Source organism: Euleptes europaea, chromosome 7, assembly GCF_029931775.1.
Source record: "Euleptes europaea isolate rEulEur1 chromosome 7, rEulEur1.hap1, whole genome shotgun sequence".
Taxonomy (NCBI): Eukaryota; Metazoa; Chordata; class Lepidosauria; order Squamata; family Sphaerodactylidae; genus Euleptes; species Euleptes europaea.
Window position 1 is genome coordinate 2,229,351 of NC_079318.1, and position 26,378 is coordinate 2,255,728.

General features: G+C 42.4%; 1 protein-coding gene across 1 annotated transcript in view; it reads left to right on the top strand.

Annotated features, from left to right (window-relative positions):
* The first annotated feature begins 250 nt into the window (after positions 1-250).
* ARFGEF3 (ARFGEF family member 3) overlaps positions 251-26,378 on the top strand; it is a 111,594-nt gene continuing 85,466 nt past the window's right edge. The window contains exons 1-4 of the mRNA XM_056852718.1: positions 251-344; positions 11,597-11,648; positions 20,450-20,531; positions 24,555-24,686. Coding sequence (XP_056708696.1) covers positions 260-344; positions 11,597-11,648; positions 20,450-20,531; positions 24,555-24,686 — 351 coding nt within the window. The 5' untranslated portion in view covers positions 251-259. The remainder of the gene's footprint in view (positions 345-11,596; positions 11,649-20,449; positions 20,532-24,554; positions 24,687-26,378) is intronic.

A 26,378-nucleotide genomic window follows, 5' to 3' on the forward strand; every position in this document is an offset into this window, starting at 1 on the left:
CGCTGGCGACCCGCAGCGGCCGGAGGCGGGGATTGGCGGAGGGCCCGGCCGCCCCGCCCCGCCCCCCCGCTGACGTGTCCGCGTCACGAAGCTTCGCGTGACGCACGCCACAGCGCCGCGCGCCGGGGCGGCCGGATGGTGCGCGCAGCCCCGCCGTAGAGGCTGAGGTGGCCGCGGCGACGCCGACACACCTCCGCCCGCCCGGCGACCCCCGCTTGTCTGCGGCCCCTCCGCCCCCGGGGGGGGGGGGAAAGGCAAGATGGAAGAAATCCTCAGAAAGCTGCAGAAGGAAGCGTCGGGGCACAAGCACAAGGCCATCAGGGAGAGCTGCGCCTGGGCCGGCGGTAAGGGGGCGAGGGGCGAGGGGCGAGCCCTCCCTGGGGCGCGGTACTCTGGCGCCAGACGGCAGAAACCCCTCTCCCCCTTTGCCCCGTGACCCCCCCCCCCCCGCCGCCCCAACCGAACATCCTTTTCCTTTAGAAGACGACCCGGGCAAGGGGGTGGAGCGGCCTTCCGCCTAAAGGTCAGCCCGGGCGAGCGGGGGCCTTCGAGGATGGAGCGGGATCGCCTTGGAAAGCTTTCTCCTGCCTGCCTGCCTCCTCCCCCCCCCGCAAACCTCCTCCCCCCCCGCAAACCTCCTCCTCCCTACAGAGAGAAGCCTGCCCGTCGCGCCCATCTCTAGAGCCCTTGCAGCTCTAATAAGGTTTTCATTATAAACATTTCCCTTTGCACTCTGCCAGTGCTTTTCTCTGGAAGATCTGTTCTCAGCTGCCTGCCGCTTTTGCTTTTCCATGCAAAAAATGGAGCTGCAGGGTGATTTTTTATTTTTATTTTTTTAGTACTAGTAAATACGCCAAAGGTTAAGATCTGGATTGGGCCCCCCGTTGTGTTGTTTGATTGAACGACTGGACAGAGGCTGGCCACAGAAGTGAGCAGGATAAACTGTTAATTCAAAAGCATGAATCTGTAGGTAATGAATTTTTAAAGGCAGTCTAATGACATAATGAGGGCAACTAACTTACGGTTTCAGTGCTGCCGGGTAGCAGTGCTTAATTGCTAATCTCTTGGGTGAACCAATTTCCATTTGGCAAAGAAAATAAAAATAGGGTTTTGTGAAGATGCATTATTCGGTCATGTGGAAATAGCATCTAATCACAGAGAGTCAAACGGGATGATAACTGAAATGGAAGAAAAATATACCCTGGGCCACCTTTCTGCTAGCAGGTGTTTTCTTCAAGTAAAGCTAAGATGCCCAATGCCATTTAAATGTGTTGATGGCCTTGTGGTGTTTTTCTGTGCTTTGTGACTACAGTTGGTTAATATTTCCACTAGTTAATGCTATGTCAATATGTATTCTTGTTCACTTGTTCGTAATTATATAATCAACATGCACTCTCTCTTTCTCTGTCTCTGTGACATGCATGCTGCATGAGCTTGCTCTCATGCATCATATATGTTCTGTTCAGTCGGGATTAGGAATGGGTGTATCCATGTGGTCTTGTTTTTAATTTTCAGGGGGTTGTGAACCTTTTAACGCCGTAGCCCTCTAAATAGTGGGTACAGTCTAGTGAAGGTTTGTGTGTGTGTGTTAAGTGCCGTCAAGTTGCTTCTGACCAATGGCAACCCTATGAATTAATGTCCTCCAAAACAAGATATTTAAATCCAGTTGATTTCGTAAGGCAAATGTAACTTAATGCTTAGGTCTCTCCACTGAAATCGATGGGAATTAAAAGTACTTAGCTTTGAGGGGATCATACCCTGAGTGTTAGTGCTCTTAATTGTTTCAAGACTTGGATGTACAGTCACCACAAATTATTTAAAACAGTAACAAGCACAAATCTTCCTTAAGAAGAGAAACTGATGCTTGCCAAGAAGCTAGGAAAGGGTGCTTTTGAGACAGGCATTTATTTATTTAGATATTGACACTTCACTTTTCTCTGCAATGGGGACCGGAAGCAGCCTACAGCATTCTCTTCTCCTTTGTTTTATCCTCACAACAACCCCATGGTGCAGGCTAGGCTGAGAGTGTGACTGGCTCAGGGTCACCCAGCTAACTTCCATAACTGCAGGGGTTCGCCCGGATCCTCGTCTCACAACTTATCCATGATGCTAGATTGGCTAGAGGCTTCCTCTTACCCTTAACAAAAGTGAAAATAAACCTCCCCTGAAGGGCAACTGACTCTTCACAGAGCAAATAAAAACAGTTCCTCTAAAACTGTTTTCTTATCTCATAGTTAATATCTATCCTATCCAGTGTTCCTTGAAACAATAGATTGCCTGGTCAGAAGGCATGCTTGAACGCAGTTTTTAGATTACGGAGGGGTAGCATTTTTAGATGTCAGCGTTATGAGGTTATTACATTGTTTTAGATTTTTAGATGTCATTGGAAAACAAATCCTTTCATGCAGACTTCGAAGAACTTTTTTAAGTGAAAAGAATGGGTTGGATTCAGCCAGCTTTTAAAATAAATCTCACCCAGTTTCCTCATTACAGCCTCTGTTCCACATGCCTTTTGTCTGTGCTAGTCCCATGATCCCAAACATACGTGGTTTTAATAGATAACAAAATGTTATAGGTAGAGCATTTTGTTTTATTGTTTTTGCTGTCAGCCATGTGATGCAACTTATAAATAATGTATTTAAATTGTTAAATAAATAAAGGAAATTGAACTTTCCAGTAGCAGAAAATTACCATGGATGAAGAACAACAATCTTTCCTTTTCTGGTGTGTGAGCAAACAATGATTTTGTCACAAACTGAGTCTTTATTTGTATTTTAAAATTATAATAACCAAGGCCCTGTGTGGGTTAAATCTTTTTATGTAAACTAGTTGGCTGTCATAAACAATTCATATCAAAATAGGTCCCCGACTATGAGAATTCATCAGTTCTCAGTAGGAGCCAGAAGCTTCAGTGTTATTGCAACTGTTTCAAATAGGCCATAATATAATTAGAGGTTGTAAGTGGGCCTAACAAAGGAAATGGGGCTGTGAAGTAGGTTGTATAAGCCAGAGCCAGTATATTAATTTCTGTAAACTTACAAGAAGCCAGTGTGAAATGGTATAACATTTTTTGATCTAGAATAGGATTGTCAGGTCCCTCTTTACCACCAGCGGGACGTTTTTGGGGTGGAGCTTGAGGGGAGGGACTCCAATGCCATAGAGTCCAATTGCCAAAGTGGCCATTCTCTATAGGCTGGAGACCAGTTGTAATAGCAGGAGATCTCCAGCTAGTACCTGGAGGTTGGCAACCCTAATCTACAAGCGCCATGATGGCATTTTGCAACACCACCGGAAGCCTCTAAGCAGCCACCAAGATTAGCCCCATGATGAGTACAACTCTGTGGTCTAGTGAACTCAGTAATTATAGTATTTTTATAGGCACGGTTTTCTTATAGTACTTCCCCTTGGATAATGATTGGCTTTTGCTCTAATTTCCATTTTGAAACACTTCTTAAAAATACTTTCATAGGTAAAAGATGCAGATTGCAGCACTTCATTTATGGTGAAGTTTTGTATCATACCCCATTTTAGTGAAAAATGGTTTTCCTAATTGAGCCATGAGAATTAGACAGATTGGGAAAGGGAGGGAAACGATGCAAAGGATGAGTTTGGCTTGCGCATAGCAACGACTGACATATTGAGGTTAGATTGTTATCCTATGCATCATCATAGGTTTTGGTGGAGACAGTTGACTTTAAACATATACAAACATATGGACAGGTGTTATCTACATTGATTTCCAAATGCAGGTTAGCTGCAGGCTAAGTCAAATACTGCTTAGCACAAACTCATAGTAACTATGTACACAGGTACACGGTCTATTCTGACTTTGATTTCCAAATGCAGTTTAGCTGCAGGCTAAGACAAATACTACTTAGCTCAAACTCATAGTAAATATGTACACAGGTCACTATCGATTCTGGTTTTGACAAGATCAGCAATACAAATGTGTTAGTATGTTTTCAGTTTATGTGGAGATGATCCAATTTCATTATAGTTTTTGATTTTGTTTTAAATTTCTTTATTATAGTCTACCCACCAATGCCACTGTTCACAATGTAACTAACATTGCCTGTGTTTCTAAAATCACAATGGTAATGTGGATTAAAATTTTTACCTTGCCTATAAATATACATTGATGATCCACTGTAATTGTGAGTATGGCAGGATGCTTTGGTCAGGGTAGTAGCTAGACATTTCTGTACCTTAGGCATTAGAGATTGTACATGCACTTGTTTTGGAACAAAAATAACAGTTACAGTTTGTCAGCTTGGTTGGCTGTCAGTCTGTTTATTTTTTTTTGTATAAATTTTATTAGGTTTTATACTATAAATTTTCCATTGCAATAAACAACATCTATAACAATATAAAATTTCAATTCTAACTTAAAGTTGTTATAATTCCATAACATATAGTAATAAAAAAAAGAAAATGGAAAATCTGTGACTTCCCCCTCACCTCCATCTGCCTCTTAATAAAAAATTCATCCCGTCGTAGTTAATCTAATCTTGATGCTCTATCAATATCATTTAACAAAAAGAAAACCATAATCTGTTAGTAAATATAATTATACTTATTCATTATAAAAAAGACAAAGAAATCCTCTGGATCAGATTAGAAAATATTCTTCCATTTTTCCCAATTTTAACTCATATTCACAATAATGCATCCACGCCTCCCATTCCCCCAAAAACCGAGCCTCACTTTCTTCATTTAAAATAGCTGTGAGTTTTGCCATTTCTGCCACTTCAAACATTTTAACAATCCAGTCTTTTTTCTCGGGAGTTTCGATCCCTTTCCATTTCGCTGCATAAAGCAGTCTCGCAGCTGTTGTGGCATAAATCAAGAAGGTTCTTTGTGTTAATAAGTCGTCTGGAATCATACTCAGTAACATCATTTCTGGTGTTTTGGGTATATTTTTTTGTAATATTAGTCTCAATTCATTGTAGATCATGTCCCAAAAGTCTTTAGCTTTATCACAGGTCCACCACATATGATAAAAGGAACCAATTTCTTTGTTACATTTCCAACAGATAGGGGACATTGTTTTGTAAATCTTTGCAATCTTCTTAGGTGTTAAATACCATCTATACATCATTTTATAAATGTTTTCTCGCACTGACTGTGCTTTTATTCCTTTTAGATCTTTAGACCATAGTCGTTCCCATTTATTTAAGGCAATATCATGTCCCACATTTTGAGCCCAATCGATCATAGTTGGTTTGATCGTGTCCTGCTCACAATATAATGTTAAAAGGAGATTATACATTTTAGAAATCAGTTTTGTATTATTATCTAATAGAATCCTTTGAAAAGAAGATTTTTCTTTAGAAAATCCTTTTTTGACATCTTGTACAAAAACTGATTTAATTTGATAATATTGAAGCCATTGTAAATCGTCCTTAAGAAGTTGAAAGTCTTTTAGTGAGCATTTCTTTCCATCCCATTTAATTAAATCTTGATAGGTGATAAATTTGTCTGGTCTAAGTGGGCGCAATGTTAACATTTCTTGAGGCGATATCCACATTGGTGTTTCTGGTTCCAAAATATGTTTATATCTCATCCAAATACGGAATAAAGAGGACCTGATTATATGATTACGGAATGTTGCTTGTAATTTAATTTTATCATACCACAAGTAGCCATGCCATCCGCTTAAGTTATTATAACCTTCCAAGTCTAGCAAACGTGTATTTGACAAGTCCATCCAGTCTTTTATCCATACTAAAGCTACCGCTTCAGCGTAAAGTTGAAGGTTAGGTAGTGCTAAACCTCCTCTAGTTTTTAGATCCACTAAATATTTATAAGCAGTCCTTGGTTTTTTCCCTTGCCAGATGAAATTTGAAATGTCTTTCCTCCAGGTATCAAAGTATTTAGTATGTGATATTATTGGCAAATTTTGGAATAAAAAGAGCATCCTTGGTAGAACATTCATTTGAATCGTTGAAATACGTCCCATTAATGACAATTTTTTATTTGACCATATAATCATATCAGTTTTTGTTGGATGTTCTGATCATAATATTCCAATGAGTCTAGTAAAATTCTTACATTGTCTTTTATTTGCCTACCTGGTATAAAGCCTGCTTGGTCTTCGTGTATAAGATCCTTAATAAATTGTTTTATCCTACATGCCAAAACCGAAGCAAAAATTTTGTAATCCACATTTAACAGCGATATAGGTCTGTAATTAAATGTTTTTTCTGGATCCCTTCCTTCTTTAGGTATCAATGATATAAATGCATGTGACCAAGTCTCCGGGGATATTCCCTCATCCAAAATTGCATTATAGAGTAAACCAAAAAAGCCAACTAGATTGTCACTGAACATTCTATAAAATAGTGCAGTAATTCCATCTGGTCCAGGTGTTTTTCCGTTTTTTGTCTCAGTATTGCTTCTTGTATTTCTTCTCTTGTAACTGGAGCTTCAATACATTCTCTCTGGGTCGTTGATAAAGCTTTCATCTGTATTGAATTTAAGAATTTATCTATTTTCTGCTTTGGAGTATTTTCTTTCTGATATAACTTGGAATAAAATGAAACAAATTCTTTTTGAATTTCTGAAGTTGAATAGACTGGTCCTTTAACAATTTGGATTTTTGTTATAATCTTCTTTTGAAATGAATCCTTCAACTGTGTTGCTAAAAATTTTCCTGGTTTATTTGCATATTCAAAATATTTTTGTTTAGCAAGTTTCAAATTTTTATTCATTTCCTCCATTATTACCAAATTTAATTGGTGTTTAGATGCAGAAATCTTTATTTGAATTTCTCTTTTCTCCTCTTCCTGTGTTACCATTACCAATTTCTGCTCCAAATTTTGTAAATTCCAAAGTATATTGTTTGTAAATTGTAATTGAGTCTTCTTCCAAGCCGAATGTTTCTGTATCATAAAACCTCTCAAAACAGCTTTAAATGCATCCCAAACTGTATTCAGAGAGGTTTCCCCATTAAGATTAATTTCAAAGAAGTCTTTCATTAAAGCCTGTAATTCCTTTTGTATCTTATTGTCTTTTAGAAGTTTATCATTCATTCGCCATCTAAATGCTTGTTTATTGTTCCAATCAAAAGTAACAGGATTGTGATCAGAAAAAGTTCTAGGTAAGATATGGATTTTGCGTAGCTGAGTGAAGATTGATTTACTGGCCCATATCATATCAATTCTGGAGTGTGAATCATGTCTCGCTGAATAAAAGGTGTATTCTTTAGCCGTTGTGTTCATTGTTCTCCAAATGTCTTGTAATTCTAATTCTGAAGCCATGGTGAAGAAAGTTTTAGGTAAGCATCCGTCATTGACGTCTTTTGCTTTTGATTTTTTGTCCAAAGATGGGAGAATAATTCCATTGAAGTCGCCCATCAATAAGATTTGATCTTTTGCGTGTTGGGCTATCAAATCGTGTAGTTTTTCATAGAAGGATTTTTTCCCTTCATTGGGTGCATAAATTCCGACCACTATTGTCCTTTGTCCCAATATTTTAGTTCTGATAATTACAATTCTTCCTTCATTATCTTTATATACTAATTCTGGGCAAAGACTGGGGTGGGCATAAATTACCACTCCCTTTGTTTTAGTTTTGGCTGAGGCGATAAATGCTTGTCCAAGCACCTGTTTCTCCAAGTATTTTTTATGCTTTAAAGCTATATGAGTCTCTTGTAGACAAATTAGGGAGTATTTATATTTCTGTAAATATTTGAAGATTCTAGCCCTTTTAGTTTTCTCATTCAGTCCATTTACATTCCAAGAAATTGCTTTTGCCATGGTGTAGTATTTTTTAGCAAAATAGAAAGTCTATAATTTGGTACCTCCTTCTGCACCCTGTACCTCTTCTTCTTCCTCTTCTTCTTCCTCCTTCTCCCCAGGTAATTCTTTAAGGTCCATTTTATATTTTCTCAGAAATTTCCCCACATCTGCTTGAGATAGAATTGTCGTTTTCACTTCCTTGTAGGTGAAAGCCAATCCTTGTGGCATGATCCAACGGTATTTGATACCATTAGCTTTCAATGTAGACACAAAGTCTTTGTAATTATTCCTCTGTGAGAGTAGATGCCTTGGAATATCCTTCAGTAATATAAGAGAGGAATCTCCTGCTGACACTGGATTTTCATAGTGGATCTTCATAATCTTGTCTTTAACTCTCGTGTCATAAAACACTATCATCAAATCTCTTGGCTTAGATCTTCTCATTCTAGCAGGTAGTGGTATCCTGTATATTCTGTTAATGGCTTGTTTTAGTTCTTGTTCATCTATCTGAAATAAGTAGGCCAAATTTGGTAATACAGTTTCTTTATTGTCTCCCATCATATCTGGAAAGTTGCGTACACGAAGATTAGTCTCTCTCACTCTCATCTCCATCATTGCCATTTGATTTTTTGCCGCCATCTGATCAGTTTGTATTGTTTCAATCTGTTTTTCTTGGCTTGTTAATTTTTTCTTTGTATCCTTGTGCTCATCCATCACTTTCTTAATTGATGCATCCATTGCTTGCATATCTGTCTTCATAACAGTCATTTGAGTTTTTACTTCTTTCAAGTCTCCCGTAACCACATCCAACTTCTGATTAATAGCTTGGGATGCTTGACCAAGATTTGTCATCATAGAAGTCAACTGTGCCATCTGTGTGGACATCTGTTCAAACTGTTTATTTGTTGCCTCAGTTTGTTTAGTTAGCATGTCCTGTAATTTTTTTTCCATGGTTGAGGTTTGTAATGAGTCCCTTAGTTTGGTATAGGCAGGGCTGTGTAATGAGCCAGAGCGGGGTCGAGACATTTACATTCAAAAGAAGCTGGTAAAATACATGTCCACAGACAGGGCCTTTAAAGTACTAATTAAAAGATAATAGTTCAAACATCAGCCTTATAATTTTTTCGGGTTGAAAAGAGTCGAAATTGGCTTTAGGATTGCATTTTAAAGTTTTGAAATACCAGTGAGTTTTTTCGGTCACTCTAGATCGGGTTAATCAGGAAGTATACCGGAAGTTGCTAGTGTTGCGGACCTTCTACCGCCTCTTCTCGATGGTTATTCCTTCAGGAATGATTTCAAAGTAACTCGAGTGCGACGCGTATTCAGTCCCACGGCTACTTCCTGTTGTTTTAGTTCCAATGATAGAGAGGGTGTTATAGAGAGTCTTCCGTTCCAGGCACTCCCTTACTACAGACGTGGCAGGAAATTCTTTTCGCCGGAAAATCAGGAAGAAAGATCACCCTCCCCTTTCCTCGGACCTTCTCATTGGTGATAATTCTTGTCAATCTAAAAGGTATCCTTCCGACTCTTTGTTATGGTTTAGGCTGATCGATTTGATAAGGATCCTGTCGCTAATCCCGATGATTAACTCAAGTCAAACTTTTTCAGTTCGAATTAAGGGGGAGTGGGGGTCCCAGAAATATTCTTATCAGCCCCCCGTCTATTCAAGTTTCCAGTAAGTAGACGCAGAGTTCTTTTGTACTCACTTGGGTGTCAAGAGGTGAGGTTCTTTTCTTTATGTAGTCCTTATGTTGGTATTAAGGTGGTGGAGGGTAGAGCTTGAGGCCAAAGTTGCGTTTTGGCGATGTCCTTCCCTAGTGCCCTCGCAGGACCGGCGTCCAGGACTCTGAGGGGCTTAAAAAAGCCCCCTCAGAGTACCTAGGAGGTCAAACCGCGTTTGCGGGCTGCAGGGAGTTCCTGCTTTCCAACCCACTTGCAAGGGTCGGATTGGGGTATCTATGTACCCCAGAAATAACGCAAACTTGGATTTCTCCCAGGACAGCCTGGGGAAATGGAGTGCTCTCTCCAGCGGCACCACCGGAAGTCGGCTGTCAGTCTGTTTACGAGGCTTACTTCAAAGAGCTACTTTTAATGCAGGGATGGGGAACGTCCGGCCCGGGGGCCGGAAACGGCCCGCGGGGACATTTTCATTGGCCCTCGGGAGCTCCAGGGCCCTGCCATAGAAACATGGCGCAGCAGGGCAGCTTCTGGAACAGTTTCGGGGAGGGCCCTGGAGCTTCCGAGGACCACTGAAAATGTTAATCAGCGAGTGGAGGGGGGAGGAAGAAAGACACTTCCCCCAAGGCTGCCCTTACTGCCGCAGCTTGCAGGAATGCCGCGGCACACTTAAAAAACCCCTCTCACCGCCTCAGCTGTTGAGTGGCAAGAGGTTTTTTTTTAAGTGTGCTGCTGTGTTCCTGCACACCGCGGTGGCGGCTTCAACCTTCCCGCCTCCCCACCCGCCCGCAGAGTTGCCTTATCGGCTCCCGTGCAGATGCTCTGCCGCCGGGAGCGGCTGGCTTCTTCTTCTATTCTCCCCCCCCTCACTCTCGCCACTCAACAGCTGACAGGCGGCGAGAGGGGGGGGGGAGAAGAAGAAGCCAGCCGCTCCCGGTGGCAGAGCATCCGCACGGGAGCCGATTAGGCGACTCTGGGGGCGGTGTGGGGAGGCAGGAAGGTTGAAGCCCGGTTGCTCGGGGTTGCGCGTGCCACCGTCTGTGTGTGTGTGGGGGGGAGGCTTTTCTCTCTCTTCTTCCTCGTTTTCTGTCTCTCTCCTTTCTCTCCCTCTTGAACACATGAACACATGAAGCTGCCTTATACTGAATCAGACCGTCAAGGGCCACCAAAGTCAGTGTTGTCTACTCAGACTGGCAGCGGCTCTCCAGGGTCTCATGCAGAGCTCTTTCACATCACCTGCTTGCCCAGTCCCTTTAACTGGAGATGCCGGGGATTGAACCTGGGGCCTTCTGCATTCCAAGCAGAGGCTCTACCACTGAGCCACAGACCTTCCCCCTTTCTCCCTCTTTTTCTGATTCTTTCTTTGTCTGTCTGTCTCCGTCCTTTTCTTTTTCTCTGTCCTTTTTTCTCCCCCCTCTTTCTTTCTTTCTTTCTTTCTTTCTTTCTTTCTTTCTTTCTTTCTTTCTTTCTTTCTTTCTTTCTTTCTTTCTTTCTTTCTTTCTTTCTTTCTTTCTTTCTTTCTTTCTTTTCCTTTCTTCCACCCCAAAAACATCCCTAGCCTCTCCCCTCCCACCCCCCGCCGGGAGATCTACAGCCGGTATGGCTTCCCAATGATGTGATAAATATGCAAATAGCCCTTGGCAGAAAAAAGGTTCCCCACCCCTGTTTTAACGTATAGGGTCTGGGCCCAGGATTCTTAACAAACTGCTCACTCTCATATGAACTAACTGTACATAGAGGTTGCATATTCCGGGGGGCCCTAGTGGCTGGTATATTGCATGACTTAATGGGGGGGGGGTTACGCTGGTCCGTCCTTGGAGCAGGGCCAGCATCATCTCTTGTTGGAGGAATTTTTTTTTCAAAGACTGCTATCAAGATTATCTGCTCCGCTAGCAACTCCAACCCCTCCCAAGATTTAAAAGCTCGTTTTTCCCTGGGGGAAATAGGGTGGGTTGGAGATTGTTTACTATCTGTGTCGATTTTTTGCGTGGCATCTTTCCCCCCCTCATTTTCTTGCACTTCTACCATCTGGGATTTAGTGGGAGGCCATGAGAGGAAGGGCTTCTTCAGCGGTGGCACTAAGATTGTGCAACACCTTCTCCCAAGCCTTCTTGTACTATATCTGCAGTGTTCCCATCATGATTGCCCTCTAAAATGATTCTTCTCCTTTTTATCTACAGAAGCATTAGAATCTTCAGAGGCTGCTACCAAGATTCCTCCATATCAACTCAGGTAGGAAATTTATGTTGTCTTATTGTAGATGTAAGCAAAGTTAGAAATGTATAAAACATAGCTGCTATGTGGAGACTTGCCTAGATATGTGGAAAGCCTGGAAACATATTTTTTTGGCAGGAGGGGTGGATTGGAAGACTTATTATTTTCCATTGGAAGAATTGGAAAAAAACTGGGGGAGGGATTCCAGTGCAGTATTTTCTCTTCTGGAATGAATAAAATGCTTTTAAAGACAAAGGTTTACTAAAAAGGTATAGTATGGTGAGCTTACAACGTTAGGCAATGACAAGTTGGAACGTGCCATAAAAATGTACAGGATTGTTTTTGTTTTTTTGCTTGCCCTACATGTACCATTCTCAGTTTCTTTCCTTTCTCACAGCATCTGCCTACTCACATCCATCTGATCCACCCATACCTCTCCCTACCTTATTTAACAGCTCTCTACGTCATCTTTCCTGACTCTCTCCATCCCCAACCTTCTTGTTCCTCCTCACATCATCCCATTGTTCCAGCCATATAATTTCCATTTTATGTCGCCACCTTTTATCAGCACAATGCCATCCTTGCCTCCCCTCCATTCTATTCCCTCTAGGTGGTGTAGTGGTTAAGAGCGGGGGTTTGGAGGGGTGGAGTCTGATCTGGAGAACCGGGTTTGATTCCCCACTCCTCCACATGAGTGGCGAAGGCTAATCTGGTGAACTGGATTTGTTTCTCCACTCCTACACACAGAGCCAGCTGAGCGACCTTGGGCAAGTTACAACTCTGTTAGAGCTCTCTCAGCCCCACCTATCTCACAGGGTGTCTGTTGTGGGGAGGGGAAGGGAAGGACCATCCCCCCTCGAGCCAACTGTGTAGCATCCTCACCTGACACTTCCAGTCCCCCCTTCTTTTTATAGTTTCTCCACTCACTTCTGTCTTTTGAGTTTTTGAGTCTGTGTCTGCTCACAGGTCTGAGAGTGGGAGGGAGTTGTTCTCCTGTGTGGCTCTTGTGCCAGGAGACAATCCCAGCAGCGCTTGCTTATTCCCAGAATGCTTGGGCAGTCTTGGCAACTGTTCACAGCCCTTTCTGCTCCAAGAATACCCATCACACACTGTCAGCCTAACCTACCTTATAGGGTTTTTATGGCAATAAAATTGAGGAGGTCCCCATTGTGAAGAAAAGTGAAGTAAACAAACATAGCTGGAAATGGGGGACAAATAAAAGGTAGATTGCTTGGTGGGAGGGAGCTGAAGACGGGGCAGATGGAGGTTGGGAAGGAGAGAAAGTAGTAGGAAAATTGGTGCGGCTATAGGGGCTTCCTGGGAAGCGAAAGAGGAAACAGTGAGAGAGGAAAAAATGAAATGCCCCCTGTAAGTCCTTAGAATCATAGAGTTGGAAGGGACCACCAGAGTCATATAGTCCAACCCCCTGTACAGTGCAGGAAATTCACAACTACCTCCCACACACACACACACCAGTGACCCCTACTCCATGCACAGAAGATGGCCAAGATGCCCTCCCTCTCATGATCTGCCTAAGGTCATAGAATCAGCATTGCTGACAGATGGCCATCTGTGTGTGTGTAAAGTGCCTTGGCCATCTAGCCTCTGCTTAAAAACCTCCAGGGAAGGAGAGCTTACCACCTCCCGAGGAAGCCTGTTCCACTGAGGATCCACTCTAACTGTGAGAAAATTCTTCCTAATGTCTAGACCAGGGGTTCTCAACAAGGGGGTAAATTTTAGGGTTCCGGGGGGGAGGGGAGTTGGGACCACTGTTCAGCAAAGAGTGATGTCCTGTAATTGATGTACAATCTGTAAAATTGTAGTTTTTTATTTAATCTGTGACATTCAATAAAGTGTATTGAATGTCACAGATTTAAATCGATTCTTGAACATGCAGCATTATTTTCATTTGCAAAATTAAATTATTTAAGGACCAGAAAGTGCTCCAAGAAATTCTGTTATAATATAAACTAAGAAATTTTTCTCTCACGAGAAACCTCACCATCATTTGCAAAACGTCAACACGCTGTGAGAGACAAATAAAAATACGTCACTTGGCGATGACAGCGCTATCGCAGACCTGGTTGATTTGGCAGTAAGTAAACAATACCAGTGTAGCTGTAGAATTCATTATTGAGACGTTCCCTAATACTACTTACATTTTAGACTTGTAAAAGTAATGGCCGCCTGTCTGCTTCCTTCTTCAAGAATCGTGGGGAAAGTAATGTTCCCATGAATGACTGCAATGTTGCTATGACTCTTAATACCCACTCTTTACTCTTAATACCCACTCTTTACTCTTAATACCCACTCCCTCAATCCACCTGACTGTGTATGCTAAGGGAAAGCGTTAGCCTGAGTGTATTGTGAGATTATTTTTTTCTCCTCCTCCAGTCCCCACCAGATTTTACCTCAGAAAAACTGGACCTAAGAGGCTTCTTAACATTAACCTTTCCTTTATCCCTCAGAAGCTCCTTGATCCATTGATCTTGAGCAGCGTAAATCTAATGTTTGCGGGATCTAAGGACTTAAATAACTCTTGCCACTGACAATGTAGCCTTGGGATCCCTGTCGCTTCATCATAATATTAACAAACAAAACAGGGAAATTTATTGAACAGTATTCACAAGATGGATTTTTGAGGAAAAGGCTGAATTGGAGGGAAAGCACAAAACCACATATACAGACACAAGATTCATTCAGAGAGAGAGCTTAGTTTAGATTTTGCTTAGATGTTACCCAGGTTGTCTTTAGCTTAGATGTTATCTCAAGTTAGGTTTCTTCAGTACTTAGGTTACTAGCTTAGTTCTGTTCCTCAAAACTCACACAGATTCAGTTTCACATCCTCTTTTCCCAGCCTAGATAGCAGGAATGAAAAGGCTTTGAATCTCTTATTCCCAGAGAACATCCAGAAGTATGAGGAATTACCAAATTCCCTCTTCCAGTTCTCACTGACTACCCCACACCAGTGGCAGTAATCCTCCACACCACCCTGCACCGAAACAGCTCTGTCCCAGAGACTAATTCCCCTTTGTAACCTGAGAAAGGGCCCTTTTCCACCCAATTCTCAATCCTGTCACTCCTCAGGTTGTGTGTTCCGCTAGCTTTGGCTACACTGAACCCCGAGGTTCACAGAGTTGTTCACAGCTTCTTGTCACACAGGTTCACAAGCTTAGAATCGTTCACAGCTTCTTTTCAGTCTAGTTACCCAGCTCAGAATGCTTTCTGTCTCTCAGAGCTCAGATTTTTGGCTCCGCCTACTCTTGGTCTCTCAGCTTCTGCTGCAGATTAACCTCTTGTCTGTCATAGTTGCCTTTTACCTTTACCTTTTATCCCTTAGAAGCTCTTTGATCAATTGATCTTGAGCAGCATATATCTAGTGTTGGAGGGATATAAGGACTGAAACAAATCTTGCCACTGACAATGTAGCCTTGGGGTCCCTATCACTTAGTAAAAAAGGCATTATGTCAGTCACAGAGACATTGGATTTGTAAATTAAAAGGGGGGAAATATAGTGCGATCGAAGTTCCTCGTAAAAGCGGCATTCCAAAAGGGCATGGGCTAATGAGTCAATAGAGCCAGAAGAGCAAGGGCAGATCCTGTCTGAGTATGGCATATTCAGAATTCTGCCCTGCATTACCATAGAAGGGTTAGCATTCAATCTAGGCAAGCAAAAAGCTCTAGAGAGACGAGGAGTTGTTAGATAATATGTATAGGCAGGCAGACCATGTGGAGGGGGTATTCCGAAGAACTGGGATGAACAGACACGACGAGCACGAAAAGTAGTGCTGTTATAATCGAGCTCTTTAATGCGCTTTTTAATTTTGGCAAAAGCTTCAGTTTTCCCAAGATCTGATAACATATCCTGCGAGAAGCCCAACAACGCCAGTTTCTCATCTAAGATTTTTTGCCATGAGGATTTAAAAGGGTCATGCTTCAGAGAAGCTAGGAACCCCTCAGTGCTAAAGCACAGTTTAAGGTGTAGTTTAAAGGCGGCCAACCACGCCCTAGCTTCAAGTGACATTTGGCCAAACTCGGAACGAAGAGTAACGCCAGCAACACATCGAGGGGCATTTAGGAGTTTTCGTAAGAACTGAAGCAGTGGACGATCTATAGATTCATTGATGACTGTAATCCAGATGGCAACACCAAAGAGGATAATTGGGGTAATTTTCAGGTTAAAAACCTGAATAGCCCCTGGAATATATTTGCCACCTTTGGTGTGAAAAAAATTGACAATAGCACCAACCCCAGGTTTAATTTTGTTGGACACTGCTTTTTGATGGGCATTCCAATTTAGGTTACGGGGAAAAAGAATGCCAAGGTAAACAAACTCCTTGACTTGGTCAACCTCAAAGCCATCTAATACCCAGCGAAAAAGAGGCAATTTTCTCCTCTTAGTGAAGATCATAATCTTAGATTTATGATGGTTTATTTTAAGACCTTCCCTAGAGCAGTACTCAGAAAAAGTTTGCAAAGATCTTTTCAAACCAATTCTTGTGCGGGACAGGAGAACTGCATCGTCAGCATAGAGTAGAATCGGGGTGGGATGACTTGCAAGCTTTGGGGGGGTGGCAAAACTCTGAGAAATTGGTTGCCATATCATTCAGGTATAGATTAAACAAGAGAGGAGCAAGGAGGCAACCTTGTCTAACTCCCTTGACCAGTTCAAAGGGCTCGGTTAGTTCTCCTTGGTTGCCACAGCGAACCTGAGCTGTGAGGTCAGTATGAAATTGCTAAATAAGCCATAGTAACCTCCTATCCATAGTAGAATGTGATAGTTTCAACCATAGCCTCTCCCTCGGGATGGTATCAAAAGCTCCCTTAAGATCCATAAAACCCGCATAAAGGGTGCCATTTCTGGGGGAGGAATATTTCTCTGCTAGATGGGAGAGCACTAAACAGTGGTCTGTGACAGATCAACCCCTTCTAAAGCCAATCTGTTCCCAGCCAAGGATGTCATTACTCTCAACCCAGTCCAACAGCCTCTAATAAGAAGGAGGAATACAATTTGCCTAAGCAAGACAAAAGGCTGATTGGACGATAACAGCTTGGGTCAGAGGGCTGACCCTTTTTAAAGATTGGGACGATAATAGTATGTCTCCAAGATTTTGGAATAGCTCCTGAGGCATTAATTTGTGTGAATACAGGAGCAAGAATGTTGGCCCACCAATCGCTGTTGACTTTAAAAAGTTCGTAGGGAATTAGATCAGGACCTGGGGCTTTACCTGAGTGTAGGCGATCAATGAGTGGTTTAATTTCCTTAGGAGACACATCTGGCCAGGAATTCAACAAAATAGAAGGTGCTACAGGTATAAGACCCTGGTTTTCCACAGAGTAGGAGAAGAGGCTCTTGAAGTAATCTACCCAGACTGAAGACGGGATACATGCGGGGACTCTGGCATAGCCATTGCTTAAAGAATTCACAGTCCGCCAGACTGTCATAGTTGCAGTCAATCATGGACTGCATTTCTAATGGCCATCTGCTTCCTCCCTTAAGAGTCGTGGGAAACTCAATTTCCCATGATTGAGTACAACATTGCAGTCAATCATAGGAACATCACTTTTTCCACGATTCTTGAAGGAAGCTTTTTCGTTAATTAATTTATCTATTTTTCATTTTCATACATTTTTGTGTGGTTTGTTTGTGTCTGTGTGCTTTATTGTTTTTCTCTTGGAGTTCTGAACACTTTTATCTGCTGTGTCTTTTATTTAAAGAGGAGTTTCCCTTTTGTTCTCTTCTTGAAACAACTACCAAGGCCTCAGATATTTTGGAAAAGGTTTCATCTTTCTTTGAATCGGAAAATCTATTGTGGGATACTGTCTGTGGGTGCTGTACAGATGGAGCACCAGCTGTGTTAGGGAGAAAATCAGGATTTCAAGTTTATGTGAAAAAACGAGCTCCGAAAGTGAAAGACATTCATTGTATGATCCATCGTCAGGCACTGGCCTCAAAAACACTTCCAGCTCCATTAGGGAAGATTTTGGATCAAACAATTCAAGTTGTTAATTTTGTGAAAGGGGGAGCTCTTAACACATGACTTTTCAACCAGTTATGTATTGACATGTATGGCGTCCATCATTTGCTTCTTTTCCACACAAATGTTTGATGGCTTTCAAGAGGAAATGTAACTGAGTGAGTATTTGAGCTTAGAGATGAACTCAAAATATTTTTTGAAGTTCAGGGTAAGATGGAATTTTTAGCCTGGCTGGATTATGAGGAATGGATCATGCGCCTTGCCTATTTAGTTGACATTTTTGAGCAGTTGAATGAACTGAATCTTCAGATACAAGGAAGGAATACAAACATCATAAAATTTACCTGTAAATTTACCTGCTTTACCTGTTTGTTTTGTTACTGTAAATGCCAATAAAGGTTCTGTATTCTTCTTCAATAAAGAATTCCATGCATACAGAAGACGACCATATCAAGGAGAACAGATGCACACATTTTCTACACGCAGAAAAGTTTTCTTTATCATGAGGAAGTATTAAAACAGGAACTTAGCTACCTGTGCCCAAAACTGTAGCACATAATTTCCTTCAAACTTAACAGAGATTTTTCATTTGAAAGAACAAAAAAAAAGGGATGTCCCAATTTTATTTTTATAAATGAAATCTTTCCACAGAATGTGTTGTGCATGCCTGAAGGTTTTATGCCTTTAGCTGGGGTTATTTGGACCTCTTCCTCTCCTGTTGTTTTGGGAAGTGGCTGAAGTTCATTATAGATGTTGGCATTGTTTTGAGGCAATAAACCTAGTTATGGTGAAAGCCTGTCAAACCTCCAGGTTCAGCGAGGCCCGAGCAGGCTCACCCACCCACCCAATAAACCTAGTTATGATGAAAGCCTGTCAAACCACATTTCTTACTGCTACCAGATCTAGCAAAATGGCAAATTATTGGGGGGGGGGGATGAAAGGAATGGTCTCAAACATTTAAACCAGCAGACAGCAAAATCAGGTATACTAACAAAAAACCCTGTTAGAAATCTTGTGGACATCTTTTAGTTTAAGGTAGAACTGTGTGTGTGTGTGTGTGTGTGTGTGTGTGTGTGTGTGTGTGTGTGTGTTAAGTGCCATCAAGTTGCTTCCGACCTATGAATGAAAGTCCTCCAAAATGTCCTATCTTTGACAGCCTTGCTCAGATCTTGCAAATTGAAGGCTGTGGCTTCCTTTATTGAGTCAATCCATCTCTTGTTGGGTCTTCCTCTTTTCCTGCTGCCCTCAACTTTTCCTAGCATGACTGTCTTTTCCAGTGAACTAGGTAGAATCAGGCTACCTAAATGCACTGTGAGAAAGTAGTTTCCAGGTAATGAAACAAAATCACTTTCTAAGCACATTTTTTCAGTTTGTCTGATAGTCTAAAGGAAGGAATTATGCATTTTCCTTAATTGTATAACACCCATTGGAAGATTAGGAGCTTAATAAATAATAGCAATAATAATTTTAAAAGCTTGGATGTTTATCAAATAGGAAGGCTGCAGGTTGATTGTGCTTTGACTAGCTCTGCTTGGCTTCTTGTCTTCCCTAAGCCATCTTGAGCTGCTCTCCCTAGTAAGCTTTGCACCTTAAATGTAGCCGAATAGCCTTGTGCGTCAAGTGCTGATGTCATCATTTCTTACCTCTCCTATCTGATTTGTTTCCTATTATTCTTCAGTGGGCTGACTGCCCCTCTTGTTCACAGTGGCTTAATAATTGCTACAGACAACAGCAAGGTTGCTGGCCATCTGGCAGTAATTGCATTGTACGTGCCAAGCAGATAACATTGTGTAATCTTGTGTCACTGCTTTTAGCTGTAGGCCAAGGTTTGGTGGTGGGGTAGTAGTGCTTAGTTGCTGCAACTATAGCAAACACTGACGTGGATCTAGAAATCCCATGTAAAATTTGAGAATCAAGCATTGCTTACGGCCCCTTGGCAACATTAAAAAATGGCAGCGAGGCTGTGCCTTCTAAAGTCACCCTGATGTTAACTATTCTTGAGCCATGTTTCCCTTCTCAGCAGCCCCATCTGGGAGTTGCTGAGTGTGCTAAGCCATTATACTGAGTGATGTTAAATCAAAATGTGATTGATGGTACAGGCAAAGAGCAGAGAATACTACCATAAATTTGATTAGTATGCCTACACAAAGCAACTATATCAGACCCCCATTTTGCAGCCAGCTTTATCTTGCTTCTTTGGGTTATTTATTTGGGTGACTTGGCAGACATTGTATTTGCATTTCCACCCAGCAACCCTCCGTCCTTTTCTGGGCGCAGCAGGGCCACAACGGCCTGTGAGCCCAGCCACCTACCTTCCCTGTCCCTCTTTGTCTTTTTCTCCCCCTCTCTCCTGCTTTCTTTCTCTTTCTTTATCCCTGTTTCTTTCTCTCTTCCCCTCTTTCTCTGTCTGTTTCTCTCTTATCAGCTTCACTCTGTCTCTCTCTCTAGCTCTCTCTTTCTCTCGCTCCCTCTTTTTCCCTGTCTTTCTGGACTGGGGGAGGACTTCAGGCTCACCAACCAAGGCAGCCACCACCACCACCCCATCCAGATCTGGGTTGGCGAGCCAGCCACGAGCTCGCCAACCAAGGCAGCCCTCCCTGTCTGGATCTGGCTGGCAAGCCCACTGTGAGCTCACCAGCCAAGGCAGCCACCACCACCCCATCCAGATCTGGGCTGGCGAGTATCTCCAGGTACCTGGCGATACGTTGTATGGTATTTATTTATTTATTTGGTACACTTAGACGGCCCGACCAAGAGACATTTATGTTATATCCGGCCCTCCTCACAAATGACTTTGACACCACTGTCCTAAACAATGTTTCTCGTCTTTTTTAACGCCAGGGAGAAGTGTCTCCTTCCACTCCAACTTGCCTTGGAAAGCAAGAACGTGAAGCTGGCCCAGCACGCTCTAGCAGGAATGCAGGTACAGTGGGGTGACTTTCAGCTCCATTTGGATCCTTTCATGAATCATCAAAATGGTTGACCCTAGTGTCTAAAAAATATGTGGTCTGTGTGTAATTAGGGACAATACTTCAAAAAGCTTATGTGTTTATACCAAATTATATCAACTCAGTATAATGCAACTTTCAGTTCTTGTTGGTTGCAGACTACAATCGCAGCCTGTTTGCTGTATGGAGCACACTTGCCAAAGATAACAAAAACAGAGATGGGGGATTATCAAACACTTCCTGGACTACAACATATAAAGCTTTAAGTCTGAAAGGACAGTGTATTTTTTCCTGATAATTTGCTCCTCCTCTAGTGCTTGCAACACTTACGACATTTAGCACAATTGCCTTTCAGGTCATTTAGTTTCTTCCTAGTTTATTTTAGTTCAACAACTTTAAATTTATGCCAGAGTTCTTCATTCTATATTGTCTTTTATACAGTATTTCCCATTTTTTCCTTGTCTTTTCCTTAAAAAAATTATTGGGTTCTTTGATCTGCTACTATATGCAAAGTAATTCCAACAAATTATTTTAAAGGGTAAATAGAAGGGCAGCACATGGACACTATGTGGTGTTCCTTATTTATAAGGTAAAGGTCCCCTGTGCAAGCACAGGATCATTCCTGACCCATGGGATGACGTCACATCCCGACATTTCCAAGGCAGACTTTGTTTGCGGGGTGGTTTGCCAGTGCCTTCCGCAGTCATCTTCCCTTTACCCCCAGCAAGCTGGGTACTCATTTTACTGACCTCGGAAGGATGGAAGGCTGAGTCAACCTTGAGCCGGCTACCTGAAACCAACTTCCGTCGGGATCGAACTCAGGTCGTGAGCAGAGCTTTTGACTGCAGTACTGCAGCTTACCACTCTGCGCCACGGGACTCCTTATTTATAGGACAGGAGTAATGGTAGGACTCTTAGCAGCATATTTTTGGTGGGTGCACATTGATATTAAACACATGGTGGAGGTTGTGGGGAGGGGAAGGGAAGGTGATTGTAAGCTGGTAAAGGAAGTCAGCATATAAAAACCAACTCTTCTTCTTCATTGGCCCCTTTACTAATTACCACAACTTCATGTCCTCAAGCTGATGCAGCTATTGAATAGAGGCTCCTAGTTTCATAAATGCCACAGAAGTCCTGAGGATCTCAGTGCTTTCGTGCATCCCACGTATAAAGATTGAAGTTTAGACACCTGGGGGAAGGAGGAAATTTTTGACTTGCTGTGAATTCCATTCTATTAGATGTGCAGAGAGGGCAGTATACTCAGTCATGAACATTTTAGCGCGTTGGCAAGCATAAGACAGCTGCTTAGAGAAGTTCCTCCACCATTTATAATTTATGTTTTGACTTGGTTTCGAAGTTTGCTGATTAGCTATATATTGCAGTTGTTATGGTAAAACACGTAGGGTGAGAGCTTACATGATTTTTCCAATTCTGGCTTGAAAGGATGGATGGTGCTTTTCCCTGGTAAATTCTGAAGACTGTTCCTGGATTATTTGCTCTGAGTTCAATACTGTTGCAAAGGGTGGGGGAGTCCTGCTTCTCCACAGCATTGTGGTACACTCATGCACCTGGGGGTTCCCCCCCACTTTTCTCCGATCTCTCCCTGCTTTTTTTCCCTGAAGTTTTGAGAAAAATCTCAGCAAAACCTGTATAGCTGCCATATAAGAGTGAAAGTTCAGATTTTCCCAGTTCCCCCTGCATAGGAGGCATTTCTCCTGGGCTTGTTGCTGCAGCAGCTGCTTCCCACTCCACCCCTGGGGTGCTTTTTTTTTTTAATTGATAATCTAATATCGTTGTAACTACATAACAATCTATGTACCAAGTTCTCTGAATTCTCAGCTTTCTTTAAAAACAAAAAAAAGGGGAAGTGGGCCAGGGAAACTTGCCATGTGAAATCTGCAGCTGCCGGCACAGAGCAGCAGCAATAGGGGAACTACACAAGCCAGTCCCCACGCGGAAAACACCTATGACAAGTTGCACATCTATCTATATATATAAAACTCAATCACATTTTTATCCCACTGTTCTTCCAAGAAGCTCAGGGCCATATTAATGGTATACTCCTTCCCATTTTATCCTCACAAGAACCAGTAAGGTTAGGATGAGAGCAAGTGACCATTGTAACCCAGTGTACTTTATAGCAGGGCGGGGATTTGAATCTGGGTATCTTGTTCATCCCCCTTCTGGATGCACACCTTAACGTGGTGAGGGGGTTTGTGAGTGTCAGGGAAGCTGAGAGCAATACCATAAGGGGTCTAGACTCTATCAAGAGACTAAACTCCTAGCAGAGTGGTCAAGACGGAATGGTCACAGCTGAGACACCAGACGAAGATGCATCCACCCCCTTAAGGGATCAATGGCCACATCCGCAGAAGAGAACAGGCAGTTCCAATGGGGATGGGGGTAGAGGAATCCCTGAAGGTTAGCTACTGGGCAGCAGCAGTAGTGGAAGGTGACACTGGTGGAAGATCTTTCGTAGACAACGGCAGTGCCACTACGGCTAACTCTGGTTAGTACTGCGCAGAAGAAGGCACTGGTAAACCACTTCTGACCAACCTTTACCTTGAAAACCCTATGATGAGACAAACCAAAATGAAAAAAGATATAGTGCTGGAAGATGGGACCCCCAGGTCGGATGGCACTCAATCTGCTACTGGGGTAGAGCAGAGGACAAGTACGAGTAGCGCTGTTCTTAATGATACGATTGGACTAAAGCCGAAAGGACGTTCAGTGGTTGACATGAATAGATGCAAAAGGAAAGTCCGAAGCTGTTCGACGCATAAAATAGGAACATGGAATGTGAGACCGTCATGATAGGAAAAGTTGAGGGCAGCATGAAAAGAGGAAGACCCAACAAGAGATGGATTGACTCAATAAAGGAAGCCACAGCCTTCAATTTGCAAGATCTGAGCAAGGCTGTCAAAGATAGGACATTTTGGAGGACTTTCATTCATAGGGTCGCCATGAGTCGGAAGCGACTTGACGGCACTTAACACACACACACATCTTGTTCATAGTCCAGCCTTCTAAGTACTGTAATATACTGGGTTCATTAGGCTGTTCCTGTAGAAAAATAGTTGCTCCTAAAAAAATGGGGGGAGGGGATTCCTATAAACTGCTGTTCTTCCAAAACTGCTGTTAGAAGTCAGTTTTTACATTTAGGATAGCACCACCTCCTGGCCAGAAGACAGGAGCGTTTTCCACTTGGGGACATGCTTGTATAGCGTGAAAGCACAGTGACAATCGGTTTCCACACAGTCCAGTGATTTAATAGCATTGTATCGGTATACCCTTATACTAAAATATGCATCAGGTTCGCTGATTTTTTTTAAAGTAACTCTGTTCCATTTTGTTGTGAATATATGCTTTTTCCCATATACCTCCACAATGAAAGGGGCTAGAACTTAATGAAAGTTGGGGATTTGGAGAACCAGATGCATATTTTGGTATAGTGGTATTTTGATACAGTGCTTTTAAATTGCTCATTTTTTAAAAGAGCCCTCTGTTGTAGGGAGAGGAAATGGCTACCATGTGGGAAATGGCTGCTGTATGAGTGGGACCAGGAAAATCTGGACTTTTCTACCTACATCACAGCTACCCAGCTCTGCTGTGATCTTTCCCAAAACCTCAGAGCAAAGCAGGTTTGAGAATGATCAGAGAAAATGTGTGGAAACCCCAGGAGGTCCTTGATTTCAGCACTTCAGTTGTAGGGAAGCAGGGGGAAAATCCCACTTCCCAACAGCATCGAATTTGGGGCAAATAACCCATGTGTAAACCCCCAAAATCAGGACTGATTAACACACGCCTGTTAACTGCTTGAATAATCAAACAATGGAAAATTAAATGATGTACATACATGTATCAGCTGAGCCTGTATGAGTCATCAATGCCTAGTTTCTGTTGGTACAGGATTTGGAAAAGGTATTCTGTGTGTAATATGATTATGTAGCAAGCACGTCAATAGTCTCTGAGATTAAATAGCTCCATTTCTCTTGCAGAAACTACTGTCTGATGAGAGATTTGTAACCATGGCAACAGACTCTGATGACAAGCAGTTGCTTAATCAGATGCTGAATGCAGTCAGGGTAACTCCTTCCCTCAATGAAGACCTGCAGGTAGAAGTGATGAAGGTTAGTATTTTACAGACGTCAGTACTTGGGTGGTTGGAGGGAAGACTTCCTGGCTGACTCAGTCCTGTAGCTCGCTTGGATTGTCTGCATCCTTACTAGAACAGGAGGAAACTGGCTGTCTTATTTTTTGGTGCAAGTGGAATTTTGCGCTGGCAATGTCGGTCTGGATCTCTAAGGGATCACCTCAATATTTTACTGTTATCCCAGATTTATGTCCAAAGTGATAAAAGAAAATGGCACATATACTGCTGACTGAAAATCCTTAGCTACTACATGGCAAATAGCCCTGTGTTTAGGCAAGCAAGCTAATGTTTCGAGCGAGGTTCTTTAGCAAGCACAGTATTTCACTGTATAACAGGCCTTCACAACTTGTGTCCACTAAGTCAAATACAGCCTACATATGGTATCCCATCCACTCAAGAATGGTCTTATTGATCCTGGGGGCCTAGGAAAAATTTGAGGGTGGGTCCCCCAGAAACACTCAAGTAGTTTAGGTCAAGGCCCCCCAACAGCTGCTCTCTTTCCAATCTCAGGCAGCAGGGGATCAGCAATAGCTCTGTGGCTGCAGGAGCTTCATGGCAGCACCTGGATACATGGCAGCTGGGGCTCCCTGCACAGGGTCCCCCCCCCCCAGTATGGGGCCTGGGGGCAGCTGCCCCAATGTCCTGTGGCTAAGACTACCCATGCATCCAGGGCTCAATAAACATGCTGTTTTTTTTACTTGGTGAGTGAGAGTGGCTGTCAATTGCTGCTAACAGGTGCCAGAACAGGATTGTGTTATTGTTTTTTGTTCTGAGAATCTTCTGGGCCCTGAAAGTTCAACTTTTGTACCAAAATAGTCGCGTGAACATCTGGCACAGCTCAAGTACCTGAACGTACATGTCTATACTTCATATATTTGATGTGGGCTGCTGTTCCTAGAAGTGCACGTACATCCTCGTTGGCGTAGATTTAATTAACAGGAGTGTTCCCTTGGCAGCAGCCATGTGTGTTAGAGGCCAGATTTCTGAGCCTTCTTACTTTCGTCATGCCACGTCTTTGCTGGGAGCATCTGTGTGATTGGTGAAAAGAACTGCTAGGATGGATGACTTCTAAACTACAAGATGTGAATTTTATATTTCATGCCTCTCGTGCCTGCTGTTGAAACCCTCTTTCCAGATTGCTACTAAGATTACTGTGTTTTTTCAAAGTCTTACAGTGATCTTTGCTTTGAATAGTGCTGGGGAACGTTCTGATGAATTTATATTTATTTATATTTCTATTTTCATGTATTTTACTTCTTTGCCCCTTGAGCATTAGGGAACCTTGGAATCTGATTTTTACCCAGCGCTTTTCGATTTAACTAGTATGTAGCATCTCTGGCCTCCATATTAAGCAATTTACAACATGCAGATTTTTAGGATTGGTCAACATACCACTTAAGCATTTTTTTTCTCTTTTCATCCAGTCTTTCCCTCCTTTTTTTCTAATAAATAACATCCAGTCTGAAGAATGTGAAAACTTGTGTTTACTGTTTTGTGACAACTGCTGATTTGGGTTGCTTTTGGAAGAGGAAGGCAATTCTGACAAAATACTCATTAAAGCATTGCCTGTTCCTTCTGCATGTTGGAATCAAGTAATACAAAATCGCAATGTGGTTTTCTGAGATAAAACCAGTGTCTCAGTGTGCACAAGTGTTTAGTTTGTCCTATC